The following is a 22,182-nucleotide window of genomic DNA, read 5'->3' as shown; positions in this document are numbered from 1 at the left end:
GAGTACTCCTCATCATCCTCCTCTCCTTGTACATCTACCTCCTCTTCTTCAACATCCTCCTCGCTCTCTGTTTCAAGGGTCTCCTCCACCTGAAGCGCATCATGAGTCGAACCAGTGAGGTCCTCTTCTGCTTCGTCAGAATGCCTTTCTGAAAAATCATCTTCTTCCTCCTCCTCACTGGTAATTTCTTGGTTGTCTTTGATTTTCTCCATATCTTCGACGATGGATAGAATGAGGGATCGGCGTGAGGCCACGGAGGTGTTGCCTCCGACACTCTTTCTTGACCGAAGAGGAGTGCGGACAGATGACACCAATTTAGGTGTGGAGGCGCCAGGAACCTGAAAGGAATTGTGCAGGTGACTCCTCTCATCAACATCATCTTGATCACTGTCATAAATTACTGCTGCTCTTTTTTTCTTCTTAGTCACAATGGAGTTATCCATTGAATAGTCCATTACAGAGCTGTTGCCGTTGAAGCTTTGGTTGACTGCTTTATGTTCTTTCTCAGAAAGAGATTTATTTATGTTAAAGCTCCCCTCCATCTGCAGCTGTGACAGCAGCTTCCTCTCCTCTTCTTCAGTTTCCAGATTATCCAGTTCATCGTGGTCTGAGAGCATGTCACTATCTTCAAGCTGTAAATTGAAGTTGCCTCCAAAGGAATCAAGCCCTGTGCTGAAATTGGATGATGTGTCTGCTTTGAAGCTCGAAGTGGAAGCTTGCAAGACAGAAAGTATTTTATTCTGCAGGGTTGTTAAATGTGAGAGGCCCAAGTCCGTCTTGGAATCGTTTGAGTGTGAGGTTTCGTTTGAAAGTTGTTTGTCTTCATCAACTGCTGTAAAATAGGCCAAGCAGCCGTCACCTGCCGAATCATTAGCAGCCCCACACAGAGAAACCTCGTCTCTTAGTTTTGGATTGGAGGCATCTTTCATGTCACCCAATTCAGCATCACTGGTATCCAAGACCACCAGAGACTCTTCAATCACCTCCGGAGGGGAGGATTCATCGGCTACCAAGTAACTCCTCTCCTGATTAACAGACACGTGTTTTGGAGAATAAAGGTTCTTCTCAACAAGCTTGTCCTGGCTTACTTCTACGACAGGATGTTCTTCTGACATATCCTCATCTGCAGTAAGATCAACAACATGGCCTCTCAGATTCTGTTGGCCGTCCTCCTCATCAGAACCAGACTGGTCCAACTCAATCACGACTGATGACCCGTTATAGTTACTATCATGCTGTGGATAGGAAGAACTTGGTTTTGGATTTCTTGGTTTTTTCTCATGAGTCCGCTCTCTGATGTGGTTGTCCGCTGGTTGTCTGAGCCAGGCTGGTTCTGTGTTTGATGCCATTATGTCTGCCATCTGCATCGTTAACTCTGACTCAGCCTTCATCAGCTCCTGGGCCTTCTGCACTCTCCCTTCAATGTAGTGATGGGCCTCTTGGTCTTCAGGGTCATCATCGTGGTTGACATCGAGGGAAAACATGAGGTCATGGTCAGAGATCCCAAATATCTCCATGGTGTGGAGATGGGCAATGTGTTCGTCCAGTTCAGCGTCTGTCCTTCGGTGTCTGGAGTGGAGGGATTGAAGTTGCAGCTGAGTCGACGAGGACCTTGTGTCCTCCAGGAAGAAGAGCTCTTTCAACTCCTGCTTGCTGAAGTACCTAAAAGGGTTTTTCTTGTCCCCGGTATTTTGTCTAATGAGAGAGTCTTTGAAGACCTGCCTTCTGTAGATCTTCTCCTCTACTGTGCCGCAGGTGATCAGTCTGTAGACGACAACATTGTTGTTCTGCCCAATGCGATAAGCCCTGTCAACAGCCTGGGCGTCTGTTGCTGGGTTCCAGCTAGGATCGTAGATCACGACTCGGTTTGCTGCCGTCAAAGTGATACCAACCCCTCCAACCTGGGTGGTCAGGAGGAAGACAGAGTAGCTTTTGTCTGTCTGGAACTTAGTGATTAGCCTCTCTCGCTCTGCAAGCTGAATTATTGTGCCATCCAATCTCAATACTTTGAAGCCTCTGTTGCCCAGGATGCGCTCGATGATGTCGAGCACTTTCCTGTAATGAGCAAAGACAAGCGTGCGGTGACCTTCTTCTCTGAGCCTTTGGAGAAGTGCAAATAAAAAGACGAGCTTCCCTGACTCAGATATTAAGGTCTCGTCTGGAATGTTGGCGATGGTGCATGTGCCTGTCTCCATGTTATCATTCTGCCGACCTTGAGCTCTACTTTCTTCTAAGCCCAACTTGGCTATGGCTGCAGCAGAGAGCAGTCTTGGATGGTCGCACAACTTTTTCATGATGTTCAGTTCAGCTAGAGGTGATCTGGTTGTCATGAGCAGCTCCTTGATGTGGTCCAATGAAAGGAACTGCCTGTAAATATCTTCCTGAACAGGACTAAGGTAAGTCCAGACAATTAAGTCGTTCTTTCTAGTCAGTGTTGGCATGACTGCGCCAGAGTCTTTTGGAGTATTTTGGACCTTGCCTTCCTTGGTTTCTGAATATTCCTCTTTACAAGGAAGTTGGCCTTTCTTATTGTTTTTCTGCACTTCTGTTTTTGTCCTACGGAGGAAGTAGGGTTTGATTATGGCCATGAGGTTCTCAGACATTCGAGACCCGAGGGCCTTTTCCCCTGGAGTGGTGTCCTTTTCTCTGGCCCGGGTGATTGGGTTCTCATACTCCGTTTTGAATGTTTTAGCTGTGCCTAAGAGAGTCCCTTGGCAAGCAAAGTCAAAGAGAGCCCACAATTCCTTCAGGTTGTTTTGGACTGGAGTGCCAGTTAGGAGAACTCTGTTTTTTGAATGTATGGCGTGGGCACTTTTGGCTGTTTTGGTAGTTGAGGATTTTATCTTGTGTGCCTCATCTAGGATCATGTAGTCCCATGTGAACTCTTTGCCATTGTAAGATGACAATTGCTGCCAGTTATTTATAAGCATAGAGTACGTGGTGATTATAACACCACTTCTCCTCTGAATTTTCTCCAAATTCCTGGTCCTCTCCTTGCTCGGTCCGTGAAACTCCTTCACCCTCATGCCAGGAGTCCATTTGGCAAACTCCTTGGTCCAGTTTGTGATGAGAGAAGTTGGCATGACCAGCAGTGTGTGCTTAGCCAGCTCGTTGTCATACATGCTTGAGAGGAATGATATCACCTGGATGGTTTTACCAAGGCCCATGTCATCTGCCAAGATCCCACCTTTACGTCCATCTCTGCAGAGACTGTACAAGAAGGCGACTCCATTTCTTTGGTAGTCATAAAGCTTGTCATACAACTCTTTGAAAAGCATTAAACCGCTGCCGTTAACATTCACAAACTCTTCATCTTCTTCCTCTGAGTCACTCTGAGCAAGGAGTTCTTCCATTTGCTTTATCCGGCTTTCAAGTTTTGGACTCTGGTGAATTTTGTACGCCAGTTTGAAAAACTTCAGCGCTTGGTTCATGTCGCCTTGTCTGGCAACATCTTTTCCCTCTTTAATGAATCTGGAAGAAAAAAGACAAGAACATCAGAGAATATTTAATTAAAAAATAAATGTAGTCTGAAGAAGAGCTGCCACTAAAGTATTTACAAATGTTAATCTCAATACTTGACAATAATTTGACAATTCATAAAATGTATGCATTTGACTTAATGGCTACAAGATGTATATAACAATAAAAATACATTTACATTACCATATAACAGATCAAAACATTATTTAACATAAATTGATTATATACACTGAACAAAAATAGAAACGCAACACTTTTGTTTTTGCTCCCATTTTTCATAAGATGAACTCAAAGATCTAAAACATTTTCTATATACATAAAATAACCATTTATCTCAAATATTGTTCACAAATCTTAAAAGATCTGAGATAGTGAGCACTTCTCCTTTGCCGAGATAATCCATCCCACCTCACAGGTGTGGCATATCAAGATGCTGATTAGACAGCATGATTATTGCACAGGTGTGCCTTAGGCTGGCCACAATAAAAGGCCACTCTGAAACGTGCATTTTTGCTTTATTGGGGGGGTCCAAAAACCAGTCAGTATCTGGTGTGAGGGTTAGGGTTAGGGTAATGTTGTGAATCGAGTGGCCTGTGTTCGTCGTCCATAACATACGCCTGCCCATACCATAACCCCACCATCACCATGGGCCACTCGATTCACAACATTACCCTAACCCTAGTTACTTGGACGATGTCTTCGGACTTTGGGAAGGCTCCGAAGCATCCTTTTTAGAATTCTTTAACATTCTTAACAGCCATCGCCTACAAATTAAATTGAAGTATACACTTAGTTTACAACACATTCCGTTTTTAGATACAGTGGTTTTCTTCATGCAGGAGAATGAACGACGCAAACATCTCTCAACCAAGGTTTACTTTAAGGATACAGACAGACATTCCCTTTTGTTTAATAGCAGTTATTATCCTAAACATACATACCGCTCAATGATCAAATCACAATTAATTCGCTTCCATCGCATCTGTTCTCTCCCCCTTCATATAGAAGAAGCAACAAAAACTCTGTTCGACGCTGTCTTGCCCCGTGGCTATTCGAAGCGTTTTTCTTTTTTTTCACTTAACTTTTTATTGACATTTTTATAATCATACAAAATCACATATAGTTCAGGATACACTTGAATTAGAAACCCATTGAAGAAGAAAAAAGAAAATACAAATAATAATAAAAACAAGCAAACAGTGACATGGAAGCTTTCTATCCTATTTTAGTGCAACATCATGGTCTGGTTCCAATTCTCAATTTGTGGTGTCGTTCATTTTTCTTTTATATTCAACCCATTTTTCCCATTTGGCCTCAAATTTCCCTTCCTGGACCCTCAATATGTGTGTGAATCTCTCCATATCAAATATTTCCTGTACTACTCCCAGCCATTGCTCCTTTGTAGGTGGATCTGCTTTGTACCATGCTCTGGTAATTGTTTTCTTGCTTGCAGCCAGCAGCACCTTAATCAGGTATCTGTCCCCACCCTGTGTGTTTTCCTGCACCAGATTCCCCAAGTATAACATCAGGCCGGTCTTAGGAACCTCATAACCTAATATCCCCTTCAATACTCCCCATACTTCCTCCCAGTATCCCTTCATCTTTTGGCATTTAAAAAAAATGTGTGTGTGGTCTGCCCCCACCTCGCCGCATTGCCTCCAACATGCGTTGTGTTCCGGGGCATACCTCCCTTTTATCTTTGGGGTTATGAAGTATCTGATTATGTTTTTCCACCCAAATTCCCTCCATACCCTTGACCCAGTAGTTGAATGCTGCACTCTACATACATTATACCATTCTTCCTCTGTCATATCAATCCCGAGTTCTTTCTCCCACTTTTCTTTTATATATAGAGTTGAATTCCCCCTACTCTCCAACAGAGCTTGATATAGAGCTGAAATCACCCTGCCTTTCTTCCCTTCATATGCTTCAATCATTACCTTAATTACCCCATTTTGTTTAGTGTTTTTATCCATTTTTATTTCTTTTATATAATAGTCTCTCACCTGTAAGTATCTAAAATGGTCACCCCTTTCCAGATCGAACTTATCTCTTAGATATTGAAAACTCTGCATTTCCCCTTTTTCCACCATCCTACATATTGCTGTGATGCCCCCTCGGGCCCATCGTTTAAAACCTGCATCTTCTTTTCCCGGCTGGAATTTATTATCATTTGTTATCCATCTCAAGATCTTTGTCTGTTTTCCTATTTTGTATCTCTTTATTACCGTGTTCCAAGTGTTTAAAGTGAATTTTGTGATTGGGTCTAATACGTTTTCCTTTGTCCTGAATAATTCTTTATCCCCGAGTAGTTTTTGAATCTGGTAGTTTTCCCCATTTGTTTCGATGTCCTTCCATTTAGCTACGTAGTCCATATTACACCAGCATGCCACTGTTCTGATTTGTGCTGCATAATAATAATCCTGGAAACTCGGCACTGCCAATCCTCCTCTCCCTTTGGGTAGCTGCAGTGTCGCAAGCCTAATTCTGGGCCTTCCCCCCCCCAAATAAACCTCGAAATCCATTTATCCCATTCCATAAATTGACTTTGTGGAATAGATATAGGTAGTGATTGGTAAAGGTACAGTAGCCTAGGCAGTATATTCATTTTAACTATTTCAATCCTTGAACTAAGGTCTAAGGTCTGTATTGTCCACCTACATAAATCCCTCTTGATATTCTGATTGATCTGTGTATAATTTGCATTGTATAATTTGTCTAACCCTTTTGTGATGTTAACCCCTAAATATTTAATTGTATCCATGTTCCATCTAATTCTGTATTTGTCTTTGATCTCTGGTGTTGTTGTGTAGTTTAGTGCTAAAATCTGTGTCTTTGTCACGTTTTGTTTGTACCCTGAGTATTGTCCATATTCCTCCAGTAAATCCATCAGTATCGGGAAGCCCACGTCTGGTTGCCCCATGTATGCTATCAAGTCGTCTGCAAATAGTCCCAATTTGTGTTCTAAACCTCCTGCCTCAACCCCCTTTATATTCTGGTTCTGCCTAATTGCTTGGGCCAATGGTTCGATGAAGATATCAAAAAGTGTTGGGGAGAGACAGCAGCCCTGTCTTGTCGACCTCTCCGATCCGTCAGACTACCGTTCACTTTCACTCTAGCTGTTGGTTCAGGATACAATGATTTTATACATTTGATTGACTTTTCATTAAATCCAAACTTTTCTAAGACATTATACAAATAGACCCAGTTCACACTATCAAAAGCTTTTTCTGCATCTATACTGACTACAATTGCACTGTCTCCCCTCCTTTGGGCCTCCTCCACTATATGAATTGTTTTCCTTATATTATCTTGTGTCTGTCTCCCTCCCTCTAATAAAACCAGTCTGGTCCTCATCTATAATGTCGGGCATGAATGTCTCAAATCTTTTCGAAATTATGGACGTATACATCTTTTAGTCTACATTAAGTATGGATATTGTTCTAAAGCTACTACATAATTCTTTATCCTTGCCTTCCTTGGGAATTGTAGTAATGATAGCCTCTTTCCATGACGGGGGAGTTTTGTTCTCTTTCATAGTATATTTAAATGATGCCAACAGTAAGGGGCTTAATTCCGATTTGAATATCTTATAAAATTCGGATGGCAGCCCGTCGCTGCCTGGTGACTTACTATTTTTCATTCTACTAATTGCATCCCCCATCTCTTTTTCTGTAATATCTGAGTTCAATAACCTATTCTGTTCTTCTCCTATCGATGGTAGGTCCAGCCCCTCTAAAAATGCCTTCATACTCTCTTCCCCTGCTGCAGTTGGTTGTGCGTATAGTGTCCTATAATAATCCTCAAATGCTCTCTCTATTTCCTCCGGCTCTCTAAGTAACTCATTGGTTTTAGGATTCCTAATCTTATGTATAGTGTTTAATGTTTGTTGTGCCCTTATCTTTCTAGCCAATAATTTATTTGCTTTGGGCCCCCCTTCATAATATGCCTGCTTTACAAACCTAGCTTTCTTCTCCACCTCTATTAATAATATATTTTCTATCTTCCCTCTAATGTCCTTAACCTTCCTAAGTGTCTCTGGGTCATTTTTATTTTTATGTTGCCTCTCTAATTCTTTTAGTTGCCCAGTTAAATTTTGATAGAGTTCCAGTCTGGTTCTTTTAAGGTGTGCTGTTTGTGCTATTAGTTTCCCCCTTAATACTGCCTTTAGTGCATCCCACAGAATAGTTGGGTCTACTTCCCCGTTATTATTTTCCTCCTTATATCTGATTATCTCTCTCTTTATTTCTTCCACTAACCCCTTATTGTTTAATAGACCCACATTCAATCTCCAGACAGTGTTCTTCCTCCTACCATTTAGATTCAATGTTAGATATATTGCACTATGGTCAGACAGGTCTGTAACACCTATTCTACAGTCTTCTACCCTATATTTATCTCCCTTTGACATAAAAAAGTAATCTATCCTAGAATAGACTGAGTGTGGGTGTGAGTAGTGTGTGTAGTCTCTATCTAGTGTGTGTATATCTCTCCATATATCTGTGATTCCTAGTTCCCTCAGTTGTATGTTCATGTATCTGACAATGTGCGTCCTAGCCTTCCTTGTACTTGTTGTATCCAAATCATAGTTTAGTACCACATTGAAGTCCCCCCCGCAAATCAGGATTCCTTCCATTTCCACAGCTATGATATCAAACAATTCCTTAAAAAAAGTCTTATCGCTGTCCGGTGGGGCGTAAACATTAATTAGTGTAACCATTTGTCCTTCCATTTTCCCCTTGATCACCACATACCTCCCCTCTCTGTCATATATTTCTTTGTTTATTTCAAATTTTACTGAGTTCCCAATTAGTGTAGCCACCCCTCTCCTACCTTGCTTAAATGAACTATAAAATGTGTTGTTATATCCATACCTTTTCAGTTTTTCATGTTCTTGTACTGATAGGTGAGTTTCTTGCAATAAGATAACCTGCATCTCCTCCTTTCTAAATTTGGTTAATACTTTCCCCCTTTTAATCGGATTGTTCAAACCATTGACATTTAACGACACCATTTTGATTCCCCTACGTTGCATTATATTTCCCTTCAAAGCATCTTTTCGTTCCCTCCATGTCACAAAACACAATATATATAGTAGCAGCAACCGCTAAGCTAAACAAATACAAATTAAACATCAGAACTTGGTCTTCCAAGGTTTTCGGGGTTTTTAAAAATATCCCCCTTTCCCCCGCTGGTGGGTGGAAGGTAAGGCCTCTCCTAGTGAGAGGGCCCCCCCTAGTGGCGGAGATCTCTCCTGTGGCTGATCTCCCAAGCTCACTATAATTGTCCAGCGTGTGGTTTAAACTCCGGAGCTCCCGGCCGGAACTTTGTGAACATTTTTTATATAGTCTTTAAACCCCTGGTCTCTGTATTGGCGATGGAGGTGATTCTATGTTTCTAGTGAATTAGCACTTCTTTAAATTAGTCCGAATCAAATCGTAAAATGTTATAGATAAATAATTCCCCAGCCTGCATACATGTCCATACAGGTTCCTTTTATAAAAACAAATAACAATCTTACTTACTCATCCACTGCAGTGTTTCAAAGTGGCACAAAATAAAAGGCTATAGCATTTATAAGTAACTTGGTTCAATCTGTTTGTGTCTGTGCTGTCTTTTTCTGATCGCCGTGGCCCGTCACCTCATCCTTCTGTCTTTTCAACGCCGTATCTTGTTCCCTCAGACTACTCATCAACACCCTCGATACGGTGCCGGTCTTCCCTCACTCCTATCTCGTTGTTGTCTCCCCGCTCTCGTCTCCGAAGTCTGGTCCACTTGCGCACTGCCTCCAGTCTCTGCAGCAGCGTAGATCTCTCTACTCCCGGGTCCGGCACCTGCCAGCCTCTCTGCCGCATTGCCCTTGCCGCGTCCTGAGCACTCTTATACACTATCGTTCCTTCGTTCCAGTAAACCCTCAGTGTGTCCATTGGAGATTGAAAACGAATCCCTTTATCTTTGAGAATTCTCTTGAGCCCCGCATATTTCCGACGTTTAACCGCCACCTCAGAAGAATAATCGTGGTCGAATGTCACTCTCCGTCCCTTCACTTCCATCGCCGTTCTCCAGGCCGTCTTAATGACGTTCTCCTTGACCTCGAACCTCAAGAAGTTGACAATAATGGCTCTTGGGGGTTTGTCTGGTTGTGGTTTTGAAGCAGGTGCCCTGTGCGCCGTTTGAATCTCCAACTTAATATCCTCCGACATTCCCAGCTCCTTGTGAATTAACCTGTCGACGTACTCGGAGACCGAGTCTCCCTCTATTCCCTCCTTCAACCCCCAGATTCGTATATTATTTCTTCTCGACCTCCCTTCTATGTCGGACAGCTTATCTTGGAGCTTGGTTTGTTGTTCAAGAGAGGCCGTAATAATGTCCTGGACGTCGGTACTCCACTCCTCGACCCCAGCCGTACGCTCTTCAAGGATCTCCATATCCTTCTTTTGGGCCCGCATCTCCGCCTCGGCGGTCTCAAATTTTCTATTTGTTTCCTCTCTGAAGCTATCAAGCCCTTGCTTCATATCTTCTCCGTGTTTGTCCATATATTCTCTCAGTTGTCCCATTTCTTCACGTACTCCTCTTAGATTTTCTTCCATCCGGCTGCCAATTTGATCCAGTTTAGCATCCATGTTGTGCTGGGCTTTCTCGAGTTTATCCCGCATGGCATCTAAGCTAGTCTGCAGCGCCGACACCCAGCTAGGTTGCTTGTCGTTGCTAGCTTTAGCGTTAGCCGTTAGCGGCTGACTGTGTTCCATCTGGACCTGCATCTCTCCGGGCTGTTTTTCGGCTTTCGTCTTTTTCTCCATTCCTTTCTTATTTACTAATTTGCTCATGACCTATTCTTCCAACTTCGAATCACATTTATTGGGGTTTTCTTCCTTTTTGAACTTATTTGGCCGGGAGCTCCTCTTCTTAGCTGCTTATCGCCTCATGTGTAAACCGGAAGTCTCGAAGCGCTTTTTACGTACCATCAAAAGAGAAGTGTCTGAACAGTTTGCAGTAGAGGAGACTATGGAACCCGAATCATCCTCTGACACCAACCTTATCCCTTTCGTCACCACCTTTTCCCATCACCTGAGTTCCTTCAACAGGTCCATCAAGCAACATTTTCGCTCCATGCAGTCCACCGTCCCCTCACTCACCCCCTTTAATACTATTATGGCATACCGTCGAAATAAGAACCTAAAAGATATCTTGGTTCACACAACTCTGAACAAGACCGTCATCATACCCTCAAACCTTGATATCTACTTCACACACCTCAAATTCCTCGCCGGCACGGTCCCGGGGGCCCCGATCTGGCAGCCTTTTACCCTCCTCTCCACCAATTTGGTATATGCGATCACTTGCGAGCATTGTAAGAAGATTTATGTAGGAGAAACTGGAGCAACTTTAAAACAAACACTTTATCAACATCTTTACCAAATTAAGAAAATCAACAACAATAAATTACTTTACGCCCACTTCATCCGACACACTATATCCAACCTGTTGATCTCGGGTCTCGAATCAAACCCCTCCTGGTCCTTCGGCCAAAGGAGAGCAGCTGAAAGAAGATGGATTTGGAGACTTTCCTCCAAGTCACCTGCGGGTTTCAACGACGACTAACCACCGCCCCTGGTCGGAGTCGAACCCGGGCCTCCCAGTCACAGAAACGACAGCTTATCCCCTCAGCTACCCTTCCAGTATATGGAGTTGCCCCTAACACTTATCCTAACCTCAACCCTTACCTTTTCCCTTATCAGTATTTATTTCTCCCTGTCCTAAACCCGATCACTCCCAACTTTTCTCCTACCCCATTATTTCAACCCCTCTTTCCCATTTTCCTCCTCCTTCCTACCCCTTAGTTTTTATCAATTGCAATCAGCTCTCTTTGTGTGTTTAAATTATTCTTTTAAACTAAATAGCAACAGTGGTTTTATCTTTTAACAAAATCAATGTGAAACATGTGCCCGTGCTCTCCCCTGTCACCACTAGATGGTGACAGGGGAGAGCACGGCCGAATATTCGGTGCATCCCTAATGTATTATCTATACAAATTATACTGGGGCCCATGTTCTTTTTATGACACCTTCCCCCTCCGGTTTTAGAAGCAGCCATTGGCCCAACTAGAAGGCGGTGTTATTGTGCTGCCCTATTACAGCACTACACCACATTTACTTCCTCTATATATAGGCCCTTCACTTCTTGTTCTTTATCCCCTGATGAAGCCGATTCAGGTGAAACGTTGGGACCTCTCCCCCCTGATTCTTATTGCTACTTCGCCTCTTTTAAACCTACCTTATGCCTTATTGTCCCTTTTTATTTGTTGGAAACTTAAACGTTTTTTGACACCTTGTTTTTAAAGAGCCTATTGATTCATGCTGGTACATGATCTCTCTTAAACAAACATTTCCTACTTGAGTAGCCTATCTGTTTAGCCTCAGGTGAGCCTGTTTAATCCTCCAGACCTTCAATGGACGTCTCGGCCCTGCCGGGCTTCCTCCTCTTGCCGAGGGTATTGGATTACAGGCCCCCCCCCCTCTTTTTTTTGAGTAACTTCAATTCCCCAGAAGCTAACTAGCTTTACCCTTCGGATTCCTGATCCAGTTGGATTACCTGATCTACCTCCTGCAATACGGTCGAAACGACCCTGCCGGACTTCCTTTGTTCCCATCTGACCTACAGCAAACCGAAGGACTTTGGATATTGCTACAACCCCGCTAGCCCTTAGGCTAGCCCTTCTTCAAAAGGGATTTGGATAGCCTTTTTCTGGCCTTTTCTTTGTGTGAGTACTCATCAACAAAGTGTTTACACACAGCTTATACGGACTCACCCTTAGGGCTTGACCTTATAACAAGGTCTCCTAAATTGTTTGTTTCCTCCTGTGCTTTTAACTGCTCCCTTTTTAATTTATTAATAAATACACTACTGTAAACATTTACAGTTGCACATCTTTGCACCCAAGGTTCATTTCTCCTGGTTTACCTGTTATATTATACTAGATATTATATTCTATATTATATTCTATATTTTACCTTTGTGTAATTTTAGCATTGCCCCCATCCTCCCCCCTTTTCTTTCCCCTTGCTATTCCTTTTCCCTCCCCTCTCCCAACCGTCCTTCCTTATGGCTTCTTCATCCTATTATAACCGATTCAGTGCTTTAGCTTCCCCCCACCTCCTGCTACCTCTCCTGCCTAGGGCCCCCCAGTAGACACTTCTTATCACTGAGGACATTGTCTCAACTAAAACCTATTTCAAACTTCTTCAGGCCATCCACCATGGGGAAATCCTAGACGAGGCAGCTCGCCGAGGATCTCCAACTCCCGGTATGGCCAGAAAGGCACAATTCCTAACTTCCTTCATAAAACCAGCAGCCCCTAACTGTCATACCTTAAAACTGGTTGAGGAAAATACAGGAATGTGGTTGCAGCGTAACTTGGAAATCCTGAAGACCCACTACTCAGACCTCCTCACATTCCTTAGTGTTGACTTGCCCCCTTTTAGGCCAGATGCGTTTGATAGGGCTAGTATATGGGCCCGCAAACGTTATCATAACAAACTCACTCCCTCGTCCATTTCAGCTTTACGCTCTCTTCTCAACTCCTCGGATCCCCCCCCATCTACCCCCCCTCTGGACATCACTAACCCCATCTTGTTTCCATCCTTACCACTGCCCAAGAGACCCCACAGATTGCCTTCCGTCCCCCCTCGCCTTCCCAACACTCTCACCCTTCCTTCAAGTATCCCCTGCCTCGTATCGCTGTCATTCCCACATCGACCTCCCTATCATCGCCCCCCTCCTCGTCCTTGTGGCAAAGATGCCCCCCCACCCACCTCAGGACGGACTCGGCCCCGCCCTCCCTCCCTTTTACCTATCCCTTCGGGTCTAACCCCTCCACCAACCAGTGGACCGGACCTTGACTTTCACAACCCACCTGCCTCTCCACTTCCCAGTGACATTATTTGTCCTCCCATATCTACTGCTTGCCTTCTGCTACCCAATACTGCACCTACTTGCCTTATTGGCCCTGCTCCTGACCCTCCAACCCTTAGCCCACCCTCTGACTTCGTCCAATTCCCCCCTTCAGCAGTGGCACTGCTCACCACCACTACCCCGCAACTGTTACACCCAGCCCCAATTACTGTAGCGGAGATCCATCTACTTCCTCTCATCTCTCCCTCACCTGGCCCGCTTCTTCCTCAACCTACAACAACCACCCCCCGGATTTCGGATTCCCAGTCCACACCTGAACCATTAACCTCACTTGTTTCTCCCCCCTCTCCTCCACCCTCCCTCCTTTCTTCCCCTTCCCTTTCGTCATCATCCACTACCTCATCACTCCATAACAACACAGGCTTTTTGACGGGTAAAGGAATTATTGTCGTACACCATCGTATACCAACCACAAAGCCACAGAATGGTCCCTTCCAATCAGAAATACTACTTTGATTTTGGGTGACTCTCTGTTAGCCAGAATCCCTCCTTTCCACCATCCATCCAAGTAGATAGCTTCCACCCTTAGACACATTACCCTAATTCTCCAGAAACACACCTCCCCCATACCCTCAGTCAGTCAAGTGATCCTCTCCATTGGCATCAACAACTGTCTACGCACTCAAACAACCCTAACTATTAGCAAGGACCTCCGCCGTCTCCTGAGGATCACTCGAATCACATTCCCGCATGCCCAAATGTATGTCACATTGTTGAACTACTCAAACAATCTTCCAAGGGCCACCACTCTATGCATTGAAGCTTTGAATGGCATGTTGACAAACTCCATTGGATCTTGGCAGCCGCATACGACTCATCTCCCAAAGTTGCCTTCCCTTCTATTTTACACCGTCAGGGATAACGTCCATTGGGATCCTAATACAGCGCAAGCCATGTTGCACCACTGGATCAACCATTTGGGTTTGCACTAGGACCACCAAGTGCAGAGCTGCCTTCCACTCATTCGCTGTCCAACATAACCAACCTCTCATCCTTTCATCTGTCACCTATGGAGCAGTCGGTCCTGGAACGTGGCCTCACGTTTATCCCAACACCCTCACTCCCAGACCGCCAAATCTTGAGAAGAGACCTCCATGTTTACCACCGCCGTCTCAAGCTCCTCGACCACTTCCAATTCAGCACCACCTACACTCATCTTCCCTTCACCCTGCCATCTACCTGGGAACCCACTTTAGAGTCGGTATCCCTACCCCTGCAAAAATTAATCCATTCGAATTGTCGTACTCTAGACCGCCTCCGTTCCCACAACCACAACAAGTAATCAAACATCACACCTGGACAACAATTGGCCATCCAGTCCTTGGCTGCTAAATATGAAGTGGTCATTAAACCTGCAGACAAGGGTGGCAAGATTGTCATTCAGAACAGGACAAACTATATCTTTGAGGCAACCCGACAAGTAATACCACTTACTATCAACCTTTAACTGAACCACTCTACCTGGAAACGCAGAAATTGGTCAAAATCCTGGTAAATCAGATGCAAAGCCAGCATCTTTTAACAACCAAGCAAACACTTTACCTTCTTGGTCCCCCCATACCACGGCCACGGTAACAAAATTACAACCCCTTTCGGTCCCCTCCAACACTTTTATTTTCTCCATAGATGTGGATTCCCTATATACCAACATCTCCACTCCACTCGGACAAGATGCAGTGAAGAAAGCTCTCCTGTCCTCTCCTGACCCTACCCGCCCGGACCTATATATTCTGAAATTCCTAGAGATTACACTGACCAGAAATGACTTTCAATTAAATGACCAATTTTTTTCTCCAAGTTTGTGGTTGTGCCATGGGACGCAAATATTCCCCCGCCTACGCGGATATTTACTTAGCAGACTGCTATGCGCAAATACCCCATCCTTCCACTCCTATATCTCAGGTACTTGGACGATGTCTTCGGACTTTGGGAAGGCTCCGAAGCATCCTTTTTAGAATTCTTTAACATTCTTAACAGCCATCAGCCACAAATTAAATTGAAGTATACCCTTAGTTTACAACACATTCCGTTTTTAGATTCTTCACGTAGGAGAATGAAGGACGCAAACTAGACCCTCCCGAAAAACGCGATCCTGCGATCGCAGAATTGACTGCATAATCAGCAAAATGGCGCAGCTTTTTAAAAGGCCGCATATTTCTCAAAAGGCTGCATAATCCCTCAAAAAAAGAAAGAAAAAAAAGTGAACTCGTGAAGTAGTGATGATGATGATGATGATGATGATGATGATGATGATGATGACGGGACGTCATCAGCTCGTGCATCACAGAAGGTAAACAACACTGTAGAGTGAACGTGTGGAACTAACACGAAAGAGAAAACACCAAGATGAAAAAATCTGATCCATCTCATTTACCGACAAACATTTCTGCTAAAGACCGGGCAAAGCAGGACCCGATGTCTTTCACAAAAGTGGGGGGAAACTATTCTGCACCCCGTGCAACTGTGTGTTGGAGCATAAGTCTTAGAGAAAATCGACGGTGACGACCCACTTTGATTCATTCAAACATTCGAAAATGCTTTCTGCTGCTGCGGACAAGAAAGCCAAACAACTCACGTTCACCGAGGCATCAACCTCAAAAACCCTTTCGAGGGCTACAAAAAACGAAGTGAGTAGCCTACAAGATTGAAGCTGGTCAGATAACGAACGAGTAAATGAAAACAGAATGAGGCGGAGAAGTGTGTGTGTGTGTGTGTGTGTGTGTGTGTGTGTGTGTGTGTGTGTGTGTGTGTGTGTGTGTGTGTGTGTGTGTGTGTGTGTGTGTGTGTGTGTGTGTGTGTGTGTGTGTGTGTGTGTGTGTGTGTGTGTGTGTGTGTGACAATAAATAAACATTGAATGTGTTTAATTGAATAGGAAAGGGGTTTAACGTTAGTGGCAGGTTTTGTGTGAGCGAGAATAAATAAGACAGCCCAATATTTAAAAAATTTTTTTATTCTTTTTCGCAACTTTCCGCATATTTCGCAATTTTACCGCATAAAATCACATAAAAACCCTGCATGTTTAATCACTTAATCAAGGATTTTAGCCCGCATAATCAAGGATTTTAGCCCACATAATCAAGGATTTTTGCCCGCATTTTTCTGGAGGGTCTAGCAAACGTCCCTCAACCAAGGTTTACTTTAAGGATACAGACAGACATTCCCTTTTGTTTAAAAGCAGTTATTATCCTAAACATACAGCTCAATTATCAAATCACAATGAATTCGCTTCCATCGCATCTGTTCTCTCCCCCTTCATATAGAAGAAGCAACAAAAAATCTGTTCGACGCTCTCTTGCCCCGTGGCTATTCGAAGTGCTTTTTACGTACCATCAAAAGAGAAGTGTCTAAACAGTTTGCAGTAGAGGAGACTATGGAACCCGAATCATCCTCTGACACCAACCTTATCCTTTTCTTCACCACCTTTTCCCATCACCTGAGTTCCTTCAACAGGTCCATCAAGCAGCATTTTCGCTCCATGCAGTCCACCGTCCCCTCACTCACCCCCTTTAATACTATTATGGCATACCGTCGAAATAAGAACCTAAAATAAATCTTGGTTCACACAGCTCTGAACAAGACCGTCATCATACCGTCAAACCTTGATATCTACTTCACACACCTCAAATTCCTCGCCGGCAAGATCCCGGGCCAGGGGGCCCCGATCTGGCAGCCTTTTACCCTCCTCTCCACCAATTTGGTATATGCGATCACTTGCAAGCATTGTCAGAAGATTTATGTAGGAGAAACTGGAGCAACTTTAAAACAAAGACTTTATCAACATCTTTACCAAATTAAGAAAATCAAGAACAATAAATTACTGCAGTCACAGTAACGACAGCTTATCCCCTCAGCTACCCTTCCAGTATATGGAGTTGCCCCTAACCCTTATCCTAACGGCCCGTCTACACTACGGGCATCGAAAAATGCTTTTAACGCTTCGCCCATTCACTTGAATGGAGTGACGTAGAAGATTTTTAATCTTTGCCAAACTGCATTGTGGGGAGCATGGCATGGCTTTGCAAGCATCACGAGCATCTATCGGCATCAAAAGTTGAACAATGTTCAACTTTTGAGGCTCGATGCTTGGCATCAGCCAATCAAATCCCGTTTATGCAATTCCCGCCAGTACAAGCGCTAGCCAATCAAACCGCTAGCCAATCAAACCGCGTGTATGCTGATACCGCAGGTCTCGACTATTTTCCATATGTCATAAAATGGAGGATAAATTAATCATTGCCGTGGCAAGTGTCCCAGTCCTGTATGACTGTACTCTGTTCACCTACCGGGACCTAAACCGGAGGAACCAGGCATGGCGGGAGGTGGCAGAGATAGTTGGTGAAACTGGTAGGTTTTCAACTGTTTGGGGAGTTTATATCCAGTTTACTTCGTTTTAACATTGAATGGACAGCTAGTAATGAAGAAGCGGGCTTTTTTTTGCTTTGTATGCCGGGGGCGGACGGGAGATTCCTGATTGGTTGTTGGTCGCGAGAAATCGCCAAGCCTCAGACACGCCCAGCTTCAAGATTTTTTGATGCCTGTAGTGTAGACGGGCCGTAACCCTAACCCTTTTCCCTTATCAGTATTTATTTCTCCCTGTCCTACAGATGGAGCACTGAATTTCGGACTCCAGCTTACAGCTTCCTGCCTACCACCAGCCAAAGACCAGTATAGAGGAATGTTAAGCCCTCCCACTATTTTCCAAGAGGGCGTTGCCAGATTTTCAATTTCAGGTTTTAACCAGGAGATGGCGCTTCATTCACAAATACAGAAAGACAAGTTTCATGGACTTTCAGTTGTGTTTTGAAGAGCATTTTAACACATCAATATTTTAGATCAACTAAAGTATATCTAATCTTGTAATTCAATAATATATAGTCTTTATATATTAAATAATCATAATTATAATGTAAATGTTTACATTACACTTCTTTATTTGTTATGCTCATACTTTAACCTTTACAATCGTTTGCTTTAATATGCAGTATATTTTTGTGTTTGCTTCCTCCTGCTCCCTTTCGGACACATACTGTATGATTTATTATTATTATTAATAATATGAAGATATTATTAAGATAAGATAAGATGTTACTTTATTGATTGAACATTTTAGTTTAGAATGTGCTGTCCCACGGTAATTCAGAAGGCTCACAGGTCACATTCCGACCATTATTTAAAACAATAGGTGCTTTCACACCTTCTACAGTTTGATTTGTATAGAGGCAGCTCTGTCAGTTTTCGAATTACCCATTTGCTGTCGGGGAGCCCTATTTTTCAGAGCACATCCAGCTACTAAATATGTCACACGCACGCTCTGTTGACTGGCGCAGCAGGGCGGATGCGATCAATTGCTATAAAAACACTCTTCTACTAATACAGACGGTGTCACTATGCCGGCGGATGTGGCCGTTGTTGAAGCCTCTTCAGGCTCCGCATCGGCAAGCCTCTCCCTCGGTGTGGAGCTGTCAAACTCGACCCTAACGCCGCTTACAGCCGGCCAACTAAAAGTTGTTTTCCGTTCACGTTGTCATTTTTAGACTCCTTCGCTTCTTTGCTTGTGAATCCAAAAGCTGCGACGCTTGGCTGTTTTCGTTTTGCCATATTTTTTTATTACACAGCCAGAGTTAAAAAAATATCAATATGAACATTTCAAATACCGCGCCGGCATCACCGCCATAATCATAGCAACGTAAGTAAGAATGCAGCGCCGCCACATACAGATGGCAACACCCAGACATATTCACAAATATAAAACAAATATTCAGAAACTGTAATGAACAATAACTATTATTTATTTCAAGAACTGTTATTTACAGAAACTCAACATTTCTAATCTGTGTGACACAAATATGCACGACTGTTTTGGGCTCCCCCTATTTATCTCAAAGTCAGCCTTCAGGGGAGCTCCCTCCCTCTTCGGGGGAGCCAAGCTCCTCCTAGCTCCCCCCCATTTCGAACAGTGTCTGTGGCTGAATGGACAGCGATTAGGTGCGGCGCATTTGTCATAGGTGATCAGAGCTAACTGCCTGCCGTCAGATTTCATTTAAAAAACAGATCTGATTTTATGACTATTTCTGCGCTCATAAAGAATGATAAGAATAAGAATAATGCGTATTGAACTGGTTTCATTAATTAGTGAGTTTATTTAATACTAGAACCGCCAATCGGGTCAATTTGTTGGATGTGTTGTTGTGTGTGTGCAATGTAACTTTTTTTCAATAAAATATTAAAGTCTCCCAGTCCCTGACTTTTCCTGAAAGTGTGTTATGTAGCACCCTATGTTGTTAAAAATTGCATTCTAATAGCGGGATTTGACGGGTTTAGGTAGGCCTATACAAAAACCTCTGGCGGTTCTAGTGTTAAGGTAATTAGGTACAGTAGAAGCCCTTTTTTTATCAGTAACGAATTTAGCAGTTGAACATAAAAGTCAACTAACTGAGGGTCACTTGCAATGACAGTGTTGTGTCTAACTGTAAGCTTGTCACTCAGAGTAACCTACCGTTAATTTAGCTGCTGGAGAAGAAAGATCAAGGGGGGAGGGGGGGAGAGAGCTGTGGTTGATGGGCCATTAGTTGTGTAAATACACAGCTGAGAGCTGCCGTTTCATTCAGACTGTTTAAAAAACTGTAACAACGGACTATTTTTCTTTGCGGATTCATGTCAATTTAAATCAATACATACAACAATTTTTTTAATCAATACATACAACTATTTTTTAAATCAATAAAAAAAATTCTAAATCCATAAAAGCTTTTCAATTAATATTGGGAGTCATGTCGTTACTTTGTTGAGAATTTGGCCGTGTAATAAGCGGGATAATTTGCAGCGACTTGTTCCTTATGGGGAAAATAACACCCGTCATGTGTGTGTAGTAGAGGTGTGTGTGGTTAAAACACTTTCATGAAGTGAAGGAATTTCCTTCTATAAAACAGCTGTGGGCAGCAGTGAGTGTCACGGACATGAATTCATAGATCAAGGCAGACTGGTGCACACACTCTCCTGTCCTGCCAGGCGACACGCCCGTTCTAAGCCGTGTCCCTCACTCCTCACATCCCAAGCATCCCCACAAGTGTATTATGTTGTTACATCGTTTCAGATGTTATGTTTTAGTTGTGCTCTGTCTATGTTCAGTGATGCAAACTTGTCACCTTTCGGCGAAATTCGCCGTTTTGAATCCAAAATAAGTCGTTTGTGTGATTCATGTAGATCTGCAATACAAATATTTTTGGGGTATGGGGGGGCTGGGACCCGGAGTAATCTGCGGCCGTGAGCTGTTATGTGCCATCATGACACGCATGGTGTTCTTTTTTTATATATTATAATGAAGTACGAGCTGTGTGCTCGAGTCTTCCTGCCTGTCGGCTCTGCTCATGGATGTATAATAAGGCTCTGCTGCTCCGAGATGATGGTCTAGCTTCAGCAGTTACATTACCTACGGGTGCGTTCGTTAATATTAACTGTGCGTCCGGAGTCACTGTGGCACAGACTGGAACGCTGGTGAACAGCTGTTAGAATGGGCCGTTCAGGTGTTCAGAGCAGAGCTCCCTGTCGGAGTGGCAGAGCGTGATGTGAACTGAAAAGTTTTTCTGTGGCAATATTATTTAAGGAATCGTTGAGCTAGCTAGCAAGCATACATTGTCACTATCTGCTAACGTTAGCTTTAGCCTTCTATTTCTAATAGTTTTTTTCATAGGCTATAAACAGAGGTGGTATAAGTATATATATTGTACTTGAGTAAAAGTAGAAGTACTCAGATCTTGTACTTGAGTAAAAGTAATAGTCCCAGAGTATAGGAATACTCTGTTACAGTAAAAGTCCTGCATTCAAAATGTTCCTCAAGTAAAAGTAGAAAAGTATTATCATCAAAATATAGTGAAAGTAGCGACAGTAAAAGTAGTCATTGTGCAGATTGGTCCATTTCAGAATAATAGATATGATATGTTTTATAATGATTGATCATGAAAGTGTTCTCAAAGCTGCTAAAGGTGCAGCTAGTTTGAATGACTTTGTATACTGCAGGCAGGGTAGCTTGTGGATTTACTCCAGGTGGAACTAAAGTCTGATTTAACACTTGATTATATTTCATTTAATTAATCCAGATCTGTGAAGTAACTAAAGGTATTAAATACATGTAGTGGAGTCAAAGTACACCATGTACCTCTGAACTGTAGTGGAGTAGAAGAACAAAGTAGCAAAACATTGAAATACTTAAATAAAGTACAAGTATCTCAAAATTGTGCCCAAGTATAGTACTTGTTGAGTTTATGAACTTAGTTACTTTACACCATGTGGCTATAAAGATAAAAAGACTTAAGCCTTGCACAGAGGCATGAAAATACATTTTCAAAATGCTCAACCGTGCTGCCAAAATTATAAACTGACTGTTCCACAATTTGAAATAAATGCTTTTATATATATTTCTATTATGTGACTCTTTGGCGTTTCTGTTATTATTAACACTGCTGCTTTAGTTGTTCTGACTGCTAAAATCCTCTGTCATTCCGTGGGGTGGGGGAGCCGGGGGCTCGGATCCTTGTCAACTTTTTCATACCTGATGAGTTTGCATCCCTGTGTTTTAAAAAGCCTCAGTCACCTTAATTCATGTAATAAAAACATCTCAGGTCAGTAACACTAAAAAAGCTAAATGTGCAATACCATGTTCAGCTATGTTACTATTTATAATGTTATTGTTGTTACATCAGAAGATGTACATATTGAAATGATTTCTTAACT

At 43.0% G+C, this 22,182-nt stretch overlaps 1 protein-coding gene and 1 long non-coding RNA gene across 2 annotated transcripts in view; one reads left to right on the top strand and one right to left on the bottom strand.

The window, feature by feature from the left end:
• Nucleotides 1-22,182, bottom strand: part of LOC307043276 (DNA excision repair protein ERCC-6-like) — a 61,513-nt gene that overhangs the window by 851 nt on the left and 38,480 nt on the right. Inside the window, 1 exon segment of the mRNA XM_079687632.1 lies at nt 3-3,471. Coding sequence (XP_079543758.1) covers nt 3-3,471 — 3,469 coding nt within the window.
• LOC307043277 lies at nt 11,320-18,307 on the top strand. The gene is made up of 3 exons (XR_013809309.1): nt 11,320-12,241; nt 12,727-12,784; nt 15,079-18,307. It is a non-coding gene; the product is annotated as an uncharacterized lncRNA (long non-coding RNA).

Source organism: Notothenia rossii (assembly GCF_949606895.1).
Source record: "Notothenia rossii genome assembly, chromosome: 6".
NCBI lineage: Eukaryota > Metazoa > Chordata > Actinopteri > Perciformes > Nototheniidae > Notothenia > Notothenia rossii.
This window is presented reverse-complemented; position numbering and strand designations above follow the sequence as displayed.